At 44.3% G+C, this 11,016-nt stretch overlaps 4 protein-coding genes and 3 non-coding genes across 8 annotated transcripts in view; 3 read left to right on the top strand and 4 right to left on the bottom strand.

Annotated features, from left to right (window-relative positions):
* The window catches only part of LOC6561712 (probable serine/threonine-protein kinase nek3), a 46,884-nt gene extending 43,947 nt beyond the window's left edge, over positions 1–2,937 (top strand). For both annotated transcript variants that reach the window (XM_043214653.1, XM_032736684.2), the window contains 2 exons: positions 70–241; positions 306–2,937. In XM_043214653.1, the coding sequence (XP_043070588.1) occupies positions 70–241; positions 306–1,408 (1,275 nt within the window). In that variant the 3' untranslated portion in view covers positions 1,409–2,937. The remainder of the gene's footprint in view (positions 1–69; positions 242–305) is intronic.
* Positions 2,938–3,071: 134 nt separating this feature from the next.
* LOC6561711 (exosome complex component RRP41) lies at positions 3,072–3,937 on the top strand. The gene has a single exon (XM_001988270.2). It carries the CDS (start codon positions 3,161–3,163, stop codon positions 3,908–3,910), a length of 750 nt encoding a protein of 249 aa, XP_001988306.1. The 5' UTR covers positions 3,072–3,160; the 3' UTR covers positions 3,911–3,937.
* Positions 3,938–3,949: 12 nt separating this feature from the next.
* On the bottom strand, positions 3,950–5,182 carry LOC6561710 (peptide chain release factor 1-like, mitochondrial). The gene has a single exon (XM_001988269.3). It carries the CDS (start codon positions 5,161–5,163, stop codon positions 3,976–3,978), a length of 1,188 nt encoding a protein of 395 aa, XP_001988305.1. The 5' UTR covers positions 5,164–5,182; the 3' UTR covers positions 3,950–3,975.
* Positions 5,183–5,568: 386 nt separating this feature from the next.
* On the top strand, positions 5,569–10,357 carry LOC6561959 (actin-binding protein IPP). The gene is made up of 5 exons (XM_001988268.2): positions 5,569–6,499; positions 6,578–6,769; positions 8,300–9,144; positions 9,214–9,469; positions 9,536–10,357. Exons 1-5 carry the CDS (start codon positions 6,050–6,052, stop codon positions 9,668–9,670), a joined length of 1,878 nt encoding a protein of 625 aa, XP_001988304.1. The 5' UTR covers positions 5,569–6,049; the 3' UTR covers positions 9,671–10,357.
* Trnav-cac lies at positions 6,849–6,921 on the bottom strand. Its single transcript has one exon. It is a non-coding gene; the product is annotated as a tRNA-Val (tRNA).
* On the bottom strand, positions 7,604–7,729 carry LOC6561960. Its single transcript, XR_047148.2, has one exon. It is a non-coding gene; the product is annotated as a U5 spliceosomal RNA (small nuclear RNA).
* Positions 10,358–10,647: 290 nt separating the features above from the next.
* Positions 10,648–10,843, bottom strand: LOC6562845. The gene has a single exon (XR_047147.2). It is a non-coding gene; the product is annotated as a U2 spliceosomal RNA (small nuclear RNA).
* Between the last annotated feature and the right edge of the window lie 173 nt (positions 10,844–11,016).

The following is an 11,016-nucleotide window of genomic DNA, read 5'->3' on the forward strand; positions in this document are numbered from 1 at the left end:
CTAATATTGTAAAAAGTACTTGTTTGTATTAAATGTATTCAAATATGTCTGTGAATGATTTCTGAACAGACGAAATATCCGATTGCGCATAAGCGTAGTCAGAGCAAGATGCTTAATGAGGGAATGGAGGCACTGCGACAAATAGCGACCACATCGCTCTTCATGCAGAACGAACAGAAAACGGCCATAAATCGTGTAGTGCCCATCATTAACGAACCGGAGACCATGGATCACATGGGTGGTAAGAGATTGGAGGCCTCAATCCGTGATTTTCACTATTTAACATTTTAAATTCGACTTTATAGCAGATGCGCCGCTGGAGATGAAGAAGCTGCAGACGGCGCTGAATTTGTGCGAGATGAGCGATGAGGAGCAAGAGGAGCAGCAACCACAGCAGCAGCAGCCAGTGCAGCTAGCCAAACGTACAACAACAACAACTGCCGTTACGAGTAGTACCACCAAAGAAACAACCATAACCATCCAACCAAGAGCAACAACATCCCTGAGCACCGTAGATGAGCGACCCAATAGCAAATTGTTGCGCCAACGTGTCGCACTCCAGCAGCAGCGACAACAACAGCAACAGTCATCGTTGGCACAGCAACAACAGGAAGCGGAACAATCTCAATCGCTGTCGTCGTCCTCCACGATCAAAGATTCACTGGATGGCGTTGTGGTTGTGGAGGAAACCTCTCTGATGGACACTGATGTGGCTACGATAGTGCCAATGCCGAATAGTTGCAGCACTGGCGCCATACCCCGGCTCAAAAGCAACAGCACGCAGGCATCGCAACGACCGGGCATTTCGACGGGTGCCACGCCCAAGACAACGCCCACCACCACCACCTCCGCCGCGGCCAGCAACAGCAGCTACACCAGCAGCTATAGCACGCGCCTGACCAGCTCCCAATCGCATCCGACTAGCTACGATCTGCCGCCGGCGCTGCCGCACACCTATTCCGCTGCGGCGACGGTGCGCGGTCCACTCGGCATGACGCTGACCGGCTCCAGTTCCGTATATGCCATGCCCGCCATGAGCAGTCGGATGAGCACGCTCGCCACGCCGCCCACCACAACGACGATTAGTCTGCTGCCGCTGCCAGCGCCGCCACTGGCGAGCATTGCAAACAGTGGATCCTCCGCTGCAGGCAGCTTAATACCCGGCCAGGTGCCGGAGCCAACGACGGGCATGGCCACCACAAGTCTGAGCATACTGCAGCCGATGCGACCAGCGACGGCATCCTCGATAACGGCCACCACATCATCGTCCATATTCGATAGCATGGTGCACAAATCACAGCCGTCATCCGCCAGCGCAACAATGATGAGTCGTGGCAGCAGTTTGCTACTGGCGCCCAGCAAGCTGGAGCCGGAGCTGGTGCTCAGTCCAGCGAAGCTTGGCCAGTAGACCTATGCGACACAAGTTAGTTACGATTTTAGTTAGGATTTCATGCAGCCACAAACTTATTAACTACTTATTGTATATGTCTAGGTTCCATTTGTATGTGTGAGTGAGTGTGTGGGTGTAAATGTGTGAGTGTGTGCCCGTTTGTATGTGAATGTGTATGTGTGTAGCTAATCTCTTTTGAATGTGCCACAAAGAACAAGCTAAACAGATGACAAAAAAACAAAAACGCCCAACAATCATGTTCTAAATTCCCAAAGCGAATTACATCCTTCAAGACTTACTTTGTAAAAATCCTAAAAAGAAACCGATTCGAATAGTTTTATAATTTAAATACCTTTAGATTTTAGTTGCATACTCTAAGTATAAAGTATTTTTATATATTATAAAAGATATACTCGTCTATATAAAATTGTACTAAATTAGTTTCGTAATTTTGAGCTTTGGTGAATTTGGTGCATGATTGCAAATACAACAAAAATATTGTTCAACCTTATACAGCTTTCAGTGTCTATTTCCTAGGGCTTGCTCCTTTTATATATATACATTTATATATGTATGTATAGATTTGGCAATTTCCAAAGACTTCTCGACTAAATGCACTTTCCTGACCGGATCCTTTTAAAGTTTCGGCCCTTTCAGTGGCATCAATTTGGCCAAGTGCTCAGCAAATAAAAATTGCCAACCCGCGCTGTCTAAAGCTATCCCTATTTTAGTCAGGGTATTATAAAGTTTGTATACCAACATATCGTTAAATAAATATACAAAAAATAATAATAATAATAATAGAATATTTATAACAATAACTAAACACTGTTGCCATAGCAAAGTGCGAAAACCGTCGTCCAGTTGGTCTTGTGCATGGGCATTATGAAAATTAAGAAACCTACATGCATATTATATGTAAAACTAATTAGATATGTACTATTCCGAAATTGAATGTCGATGTAGTTGAATGTAACAAATGGATAAAAATATAATGGCCCAGGTCTAACAATTAGTACCCCCACATCCCAAAACGCCATTGGGTACCATACCAAGAAGACAACCCAAATCCCAGATAGTTCCAAAAAAAATATGTGTTGAAAGAGCTCTTTAGCAATAATATGAGTACCATGAGTATAAAAAAAAAAAAAAGGGATGATTCAATTTCGTTGAATCTCAATGCAATAACTTAATTTTAACAAATGATTTATTTTCATACCGATTATTTAAATTTAAAAGATTTTATCACTTCTTAAGGCACTTTTTAATATCTATGGCAACATTCGAAATGCAAACAATAATTCCTGGCTCCAACCAGAGAAAAATGATTGAAAATCATATTAAATAAGCCCAGAGAATATTAAATCGGAAATCAAGGAAATTACATAAACTTACAACTATCCATTTGGGCAAATAATAGAAAACATGTGTAACAAAAGAGACAAAACCAAATGCAACTAATAGAAACAACATAACAAAAAATGATTTATGAATTAGTATGTATGTCAATATATGTATGTGCAGAATAAAACCGAAATGCAAAACTATTATTCTGAATTTGATTCCTATAAGAGTCGCAGTTTTATATCAAACACCTGTCTGCAACGTTCGAATTTAACGAACTCATTGCTTTTAGTGGCGGCTGGTCGATAAATCATTGTATAGAACGATAACGAAAAGTTTCGATGCCAAACAGCTGAGTAGTCTAAAAATAGAGTAAACAACGCCACCGCACGTGCTGCATTTGAATTTAAATAAGTTAATTAGAACATGGCTGGTCGAATGGAGCTGCTTAGTGAGCAGGGATTGCGTCTGGATGGTCGCCGGCCACACGAACTCCGCCATATCAAGTGCAAGCTGGGCGTCTTCGAACAGCCCGATGGCAGCGCCTACATGGAACAGGGCAACACCAAGGTGCTGGCCGCCGTCTACGGGCCGCATCAGGCCAAGGCCAAGAAAAGCGAAGGCAACGATCTGATCATAAACTGCCAATACAGCCAGGCGACTTTCTCCACGGCGGAGCGCAAGAACCGACCACGCGGCGATCGCAAATCGCAAGAATTCAAAATGTATTTGCAACAGGCGCTGAGTGCAGCGATTAAATCCGAACTCTATCCACGCTCCCAGATCGACATCTATGTGGAGGTGTTGCAGGCGGATGGTGCCAACTATGCGGTGTCTCTAAACGCCGCCACACTGGCCCTAATTGATGCGGGCATCTGCCTAAACGAATTTGTTGTCGCCTGCACCGCATCGTTGAGTAAATCCAACATTCCACTGACGGACATCTCCCACATTGAGGAGGTGTCGGGTGGCCCAAAGCTCACGATAGCCGCATTGCCCACAGCCGAGAAAATTGCCTTTATGGAGATGAGCGAGCGTTTTCACATCGATCAGTTGGAGACCGTGATTGAGACAGCGATGGCCGGTTGTCGGGAAATCCGAGATATTCTCGAGGCTGCCGTCAAGGAGCATCTCATTCACATTGGCAGTGCCGCCGACTGGGCGCGTGTATGTTAACATAAATGCATATTTATACAAAAACAATTATTATATTTTTATTTCCCTCTGCCTGGGCAACATATTTAGTTTAGTTTCTTTTCGAACGCTTCTTGTGGCGCCTGCCACGTCTCGAGTAACTCCACTAGCTTCGATTTGCGCTGCTCCAACTGCAGACGTTCGATGAGCACGCTTAGCTGCTGGCCACCCGCGAGGAAGCCGCTCAGATTGTGCAGCGTGCCGCCCTGCTGCACACGATGATCAGTGACGCGATCCTGCATAAAATTGTAAGTGCGAATCTTCTCGTTGCGATTGAGATTGCCCTGCTGCGACTTGCGCGTGGCCTGTTTGCTCGCCTCGGCGCTCTCTAGCTGCTGCTGCATGAGCTTGGCCTGCAGCCGCTTGAGTGCCAGTTCTCGGTTCTTAAGCTGTGACCTTTCCGACTGGCATTCCACGGCCAGGCCCGTGGGCAGATGCACAATGCGCACGGCAGAATCTGTGGTGTTCACATGCTGTCCACCGGCTCCACTAGCGCGTTTCGTCTCGATCTTGAGATCGCGATCCGTGAGATGCACATGCACATCGGCCGGACGGGGTATCACAGTGATTGAGGCGGTGCTGGTGTGCATGCGACCGGATTTCTCTGTGGTCGGCACACGCTGCACCCGATGCACGCCCGCCTCGTAGCGCAGCCAGTTGTACGCCTCGGGATCACTGACCAACAGATTGGCATGTCGCAGTCCCCCAATGTCGGTCGTCTCGTATGCAAACTCCTCGTACTCCCAGCCCATGTGCTCAAAGTAACTGGTGTACATGTCGTACAGTTCCTGGGCAAAGAGCATCGCCTCCTGCCCACCGGCACCGGCCTTCACCTCGAATATCAACGCCGGATAGTCAACATTGTCAGCCAGCGTGAGCAGTTCCTGCAACATGTCCTCTTCCTGTTTACGCAACAGATCTGCGTACACGTTGTTCTCCTCCTGCATCAGCGCACGCATATCCTCATCCTTCTCGGCAGCCAGCTCCTGCTTGGGCGTTATGTTGCGCTGCAGGGCGCGGTGCTTCTCCAGCGAATTAACAACGGGATCCAGGCGGGAGAGGCGTTCGTAGAGGCTGCTGTTGCCAGCTGCATTGACGCGCAGAGCGTAGTATTCCTGACGCAGTGACTCCAGATATGCTTGCAGTTTCTCGTTCTGTAAACTAAGTGAATCTGTGCTAGCCCAGCGTCGCACTAGGCAACTGTAGCGCACATTCAACAATTTACGAAGCAACATTCTCAAGCAAAAAACATTAACAATAACAAAATTTGTGGTTAAATAACTGCTTAGTAGAAATGTTGCTGGCTGATATGAAATCGCTAAGCAGTTAGAAATTGTCAGTGAGCACACACACTGTTATCGATTCAAATCTAAATCTCTGCTACACTCAAGTTGATTATGCTAGCTAGCGTTGAATTATTAACATTTATTTTGGTTATTTTCATTAATCAGCTGTTCAGAACCAGTTAATTTACAGGTCAAAATTCGTTCTGATTGGAAGCAAAGCCAACACCTGTACAATTAACAGCTGTTCTGTTACGGCTCTATTATGACCCATTTAACAGCTGTTAAAATTGTATTTGCAGTGTTTTTCGGCTATTTCCCAAATGTTAAGTATATGGGTGACCACAGCTGTAGTGTTGTGTGAGTTAGTGTTGTGTAAAACATCATCGCTCATCAAAGTGAACATGTTCACTTGAGAGAAGCAAACTATTTGTAGTAAATTCATAATATTTAGTCACATATCAGTGCATTAAAAAGTGCATGCCCAAGGAAGTGACCACGCCTCAAGCAATAATAGCAAAAACAACCAGTGCAACACAATATGAACAAGCTAACGACGACTGCTTAGTTAGTTTTCATCTCTGCGCGCTTCTGCATGTGTGCGTGTGTCTCCGTGTGTGCGTGTGTGTGTGAGTTGAGCGTGTGTGTGTGTGTGCATGGTGGTGCTTGATTAATGGAAACAGTTGTATTCGTAGTGGTGTGCTGAAGTGCAACAACAATAGCAATTAAGTTTAATTAACTCATCATCAATTGGATGTGAACAGGCTGCCAAAGTGCATTTATTATATAGAGAGAAGCCAGCAGAGATCGTAGCCAGCGCAGCACTAACAACAACGAGATGCCACCACTGAAGAGCTACTCCATACACCATGAATTCAATGCGAATGCAAATTGTCACAACGGCAATGACAATACCACCGATAACGATAACGATAACGATTACTTCAGCCAGCAGACTGTAGCAGCCGCCGCTGCCGCTGCTAGCACACAACGTACAAATCGACCCACTTATTGCAACGCCCAATATCCGTTCAAGGTGCTGGCCAATCTGAATCAATTGCGGGAGCAATCGCGCTTCTGCGACATCGAAATCATCGCTGGCGAATCCACATTCAATGCACACCGTGCTGTCCTCAGCGCTGCCAGTGCTTACTTCGAGGCAATGTTCCGACCCGAACTGGGCCTCAATGAAGTCAAACAGAAATCGGTCGTGTTGCACACAATCGATGGCGACATCTTGCACATACTGCTGGAGTTCGTCTACTCAGGTCGCTGCGAAATTACGCAGGTAAACTTTTCATATTCGATGCTAACCAATGTAGTTTACAATATTGAATTTTGTTTTTGCCTTCTTTCTCTGCATCAGTCCAATGTGCAGGAACTGCTTGCGGCCGCGGATATGCTGCAGTTGAACGAGGTGGTCGATGGCTGTTGTGAGTTTTTGTGCCGGGAGTTGCATGCCACGAATGCATTGGGCATTTTGCGCTTCGCGGAGGCCCACAATTGTGAATCACTAGCAAAGAGTGCAATGAGCTTTGTGCAAGCCAACTTTCCAGCGGTAAATAGCAAATTGATTGTTGTTTTTCTCGGTTTTTATTATTATAGATTTTAGCTAAGACTTTTAAGAAAAAAAGTTTTGTTCCCGCCCGGGTTCGAACCGGGGACCTTGTGCGTGTGAAGCACACGTGATAACCGCTACACTACGGAAACGACGGAATGTAGCTCGCAATATGAAACTCTTCTGTCGATATGGCTCTGAATTGTCAAATTAAATTGTGTTTTTTATGCACCCGGTTCGTGTGCACTAGTAACAAAATGGCACAATCGATATTTCAAACAAATTGGGCTGAGATGGTGTGAATATGGAAATGGTTCTTTTTGTACTGATTAGAAAAGTGAATGTCTTAGGACTAATTATATATGTACAATTAGACAATCAATCATTTTCTATGAGAGCCTACAAATGCAGTGTCTTAATATTATCTTATTTACGAGACGCGCCCCCGACAGATGATGCGAAACCCATATCTAAGTGCAAGTCGTCTGTGAGCTATCTGCTCTTGAATAAATCAATCGTAGATCTTCACAATTCGCGAATTGTGCATTTTAGAAAGACACATTTTCAATTATTAAATACTAATATGTAAAGAAACACCTTTATTAACAAGTTGATGGTGATCTCTTTTTATGCGATGAAATGTTTATAATCAGGCTATTAATACAATGAACAACATAAAATTGTGTCTCATATTTCGTTATTTATGACGATATACCTAGTTAGCGTTAAGCAACAGCATAACCAGTTGTATACATATTTCTTAACCTTAACAAAATCTCGATTCATCATATTCCATATATCCCACAATTTCAAACAAATGCATTCATTATGACCCAGCCAGACAAGTCCAGCTAGGCACCACAAAAAATTCAATTAAGACTCATTAGAGTGCTCCTCTCCACGGAAATCTTTAGTAAAAGGCGAAAGATTTATTCGACAACTGAAGAGAAGCCAGAGTAACTTAACATGCGCAACCACCCAGCTCTAGTCCCTGCGCAAGCTTAAACTGCTTGCGAATCATAAGATAAATGTACATTACACATGCGCCTTAAAATAGGCAATTATAAAAATACTCAATTGTTCGTAATTCCCAACTGGTTCTGACTGTATGCTGTCAGTTGGTTATCGTTCTGAACAGACTAGGTGTTGGGAATTCCACCTTGGTCGCGGGTCGGCCCGGCATTGCAAAATCGCCGGGAATTCGACCCCAACTAAATAATACATTAAAATAGTAGAAAACAGATAATTTGTTAATAGACGTTTTAAAAGTTAAAAGATCTGTTGTTGTGTATTGCGTGTTAGGTTTATTTAATCTAAAACGTATGTTTTTATACAAATACACGTTTCTAGTTTGAATGAGTGATTTAAAATTTTAATTAATACAATTCTTACAAGAATTAACTGTATACATTTTTAAAAATAGTAATTGATATAGAAAACTATAACTATCCTTTTTATATTTTTGATTAGTAGTAAGTTCCAAGCTTGTTTGACTAACGTCCTTTTCCATCTTACTTCTTCGAATCGCAGATAACGCTAGAAGATGAGTTCCTGGAGACACCGCAGACTTTGTTGTCACAGTTATTGAACTCGGAACTGTTGCGCGTTGACTCCGAGTCGCAGGTGTTCCAGGCAGCGCTGCGTTGGATCAAGCACGATGTTACGCAACGTCGCTGCTATGTCTTCGACATACTGTCGCATGTCCGCATGGCCCTGGTGCCGGTCAAGGTGATCGACAAGGCGTTAAAGGACGATTGTCGCGACATGTCCGTGAAGATAGCGCTGCGCTCCATCTGCCGGGACATTGCATCGAAACGGGGCCAACTGGTGCCGTTGCGCGTCTGCCCACGCCAACTGGCCAAGAAGAACATCTACATCATCGGTGGCTCACATCGCGACACACCGCGCACATGGAACTCGGCAGACTGCACCTTCGAGACGGTGGCCAAGTTCGATATATTTCGCCGAGAGTGGACGGAAACGGCGCCCATGGAGGTGGGACGCATTCTGCCGGGCGTGTCGGCACTGAATGGCAAAATCTATGTGGTGGGCGGCGAGCGAGGCTCGCAGATTCTGGCCAATGGCGAGGTGTACGATCCACAGAATGATATTTGGCAGCCCATCGCACCGATGATTGTGCCGCGCTGCGAGTTCGGACTGTGCACCATGGGTGGCAATCTGTTTGCAGTCGGCGGCTGGATTGGTGACGACATCGGCGGCACCATGGAATGCTATGATCCCGAGAAGAATGTATGGAAACTGATTGGCAGCATGCCACAGCCTCGCTTCAGCATGGGCGTCGTCAGTTTCGAGGGACTCATCTACATAGTGGGTGGGTGCACCACAACCACAAGACACTTGCCGGATTTGATAAGGTATTTGATTGAGATTGGACTCATCTTGTGTCGGCTATTAATGATATCATCTTTTCTTGCTATGTGCAGCTACAATCCCGTGACCAAGGAGTGGACGCAATTGGCACGCATGCAAACGGCACGCTGTCAAATGGGCGTGGCTGTGCTGGATCGCTATTTGTATGTGGTTGGCGGCAGCAGCATTAGCCAGGACGTGCTGAGCTCTGTGGAGCGCTACAACTTTGACGATGATAAATGGTCGACAGTCTGTGCGCTGAACGTGCCACGCGCTATACCCGCTGTGGCCGCTGCCGATGGTCTGCTCTACGTAGCCGGTGGGGATCAGGTGGGTTATTTTGATATATCCACAAACTAGATCTAAAACATAAATATTATTTTGTATTTTTCGTAGCCCTGTGAGGCGAACTTCTACCGCGCTCAAGTCACCATCAGCGCCGTCGAATGTTATGATCCATTGTCGGACACTTGGAAGAACTGCCCCGACTTGCCGGTTAGTCGTTCCGAGGCAGGCGCTGTAGTTGTTTAAGACGAACTCCTCCAACACCCTTAGTTGACCTGCCTTAACTCTCCAGCAACGTTCTCACTCACTTTCTACTATATTTAGTGCACTACACAGCCACTCATTTACACCTCGATTGCATATGTGCATTGTGTATTGCATTGTATACGCTAGAAACATAAATAACTACATAACACAACACATGGCAAACTCTCCGATTTCTCTATTTGAAAGTTGAACGTAGTGCTTTATCTGTTAGCCAAAGCTAGACGCTCTGTTGCAGTTAACGTTTTCGAAGCTATTCTATCACCCAGTGTTTAGTATTATTATCTAGTAGGTAGTCAGGAAAGTAACAGCAGCAACAGCCGGCCTCTGATTGTTCCGTAGTAGTTGAAAGTTGACCTTTATAAAAGCGAAAACCAAAATTCATGTGGCGAAAATGAAATGTATATCAATCGTATGTATCGTATTTGCTGAATCAAATTGTTCAACTCGAGCCTATGTTTATGTTTAAAAAATTGTTTAATCATTACAAATATAAGTGAAATCAAAGATCGCATCACTGGCGGTGCGTTTTTGTAAAGTGCGACCCAAATAACATTGCAACTGTATGATTTAAATAATGTACCAAAATCGAAAAGCAACATTCAAAAAAGAAACAAACTGTATTAATAATAGGTGTATTTACCAATAATAAATGTACGACTAAAATAACTACACAATGTTTATATAAATAGCTGTGATATTGGGCATCGTATAGCATATCTTATGATGATCTAAAACCGTTCACATAAAATTATTGGTTTCACTTACTACGGCGGCACCTCGGAGAAAATGTTTAAATGTGATCCAAGTTTGGCCAAGAAACATTAACAACGAACGCAATTTTTCAAAAATATTTTCACCTTATCACATGCTTCCACTGCTCGAGCTCGATTCGAATTAACAATCACACGTTGAAGACTCATCTTAATACTAGTTTCTTTTTTTTTTCAAATTAATTATTTAGTTGGGCCGAAATCCCGGCGGTACTGCAATACCGGGCCAACCCGCGACAGAGGTGGAGCAAGCCCCTAGCACTCCGTCTGATTCCAAAAATCAGTTTAACATTTGTTGTTCTCCAATGGAGAAACTATCAGATGTTAAGCTGATAAGAACAGATACTACACTTTGATCTTAGCCATAAGGCCGAGAAGCGATAACTAATCTCACGAAAACTCTAACACTATAACAGCATACAGTCAGAACCTGTTGTGAATTATAAGAACGCAAAATGTGAACATCCACAATTCTGTTACAATTGTACAGTGTTGCAAAAGTCAAGACAGCAAAATATAGCCGTACGTGAGATTATATCGATTGCTATTAATCGA

This window comes from Drosophila grimshawi, unplaced genomic scaffold (assembly GCF_018153295.1).
Source record: "Drosophila grimshawi isolate 15287-2541.00 unplaced genomic scaffold, ASM1815329v1 contig_1377, whole genome shotgun sequence".
In the NCBI taxonomy this organism is placed as follows: Eukaryota; Metazoa; Arthropoda; class Insecta; order Diptera; family Drosophilidae; genus Drosophila; species Drosophila grimshawi.

Bases quoted from the DNA above. Each gene is read 5' to 3' on its own strand.
- LOC6561710 (XM_001988269.3), bottom strand. From the start codon at position 5,163: ATGTTGCTTCGTAAATTGTTGAATGTGCGCTACAGTTGCCTAGTGCGA.
- LOC6561711 (XM_001988270.2), top strand. From the start codon at position 3,161: ATGGCTGGTCGAATGGAGCTGCTTAGTGAGCAGGGATTGCGTCTGGAT.
- LOC6561959 (XM_001988268.2), top strand. From the start codon at position 6,050: ATGCCACCACTGAAGAGCTACTCCATACACCATGAATTCAATGCGAAT. The intron at 6,500-6,577 runs GTAAACTTTTCA...TCTCTGCATCAG, and splicing joins GTCGCTGCGAAATTACGCAG to TCCAATGTGCAGGAACTGCT. The intron at 9,470-9,535 runs GTGGGTTATTTT...TATTTTTCGTAG, and splicing joins ACGTAGCCGGTGGGGATCAG to CCCTGTGAGGCGAACTTCTA.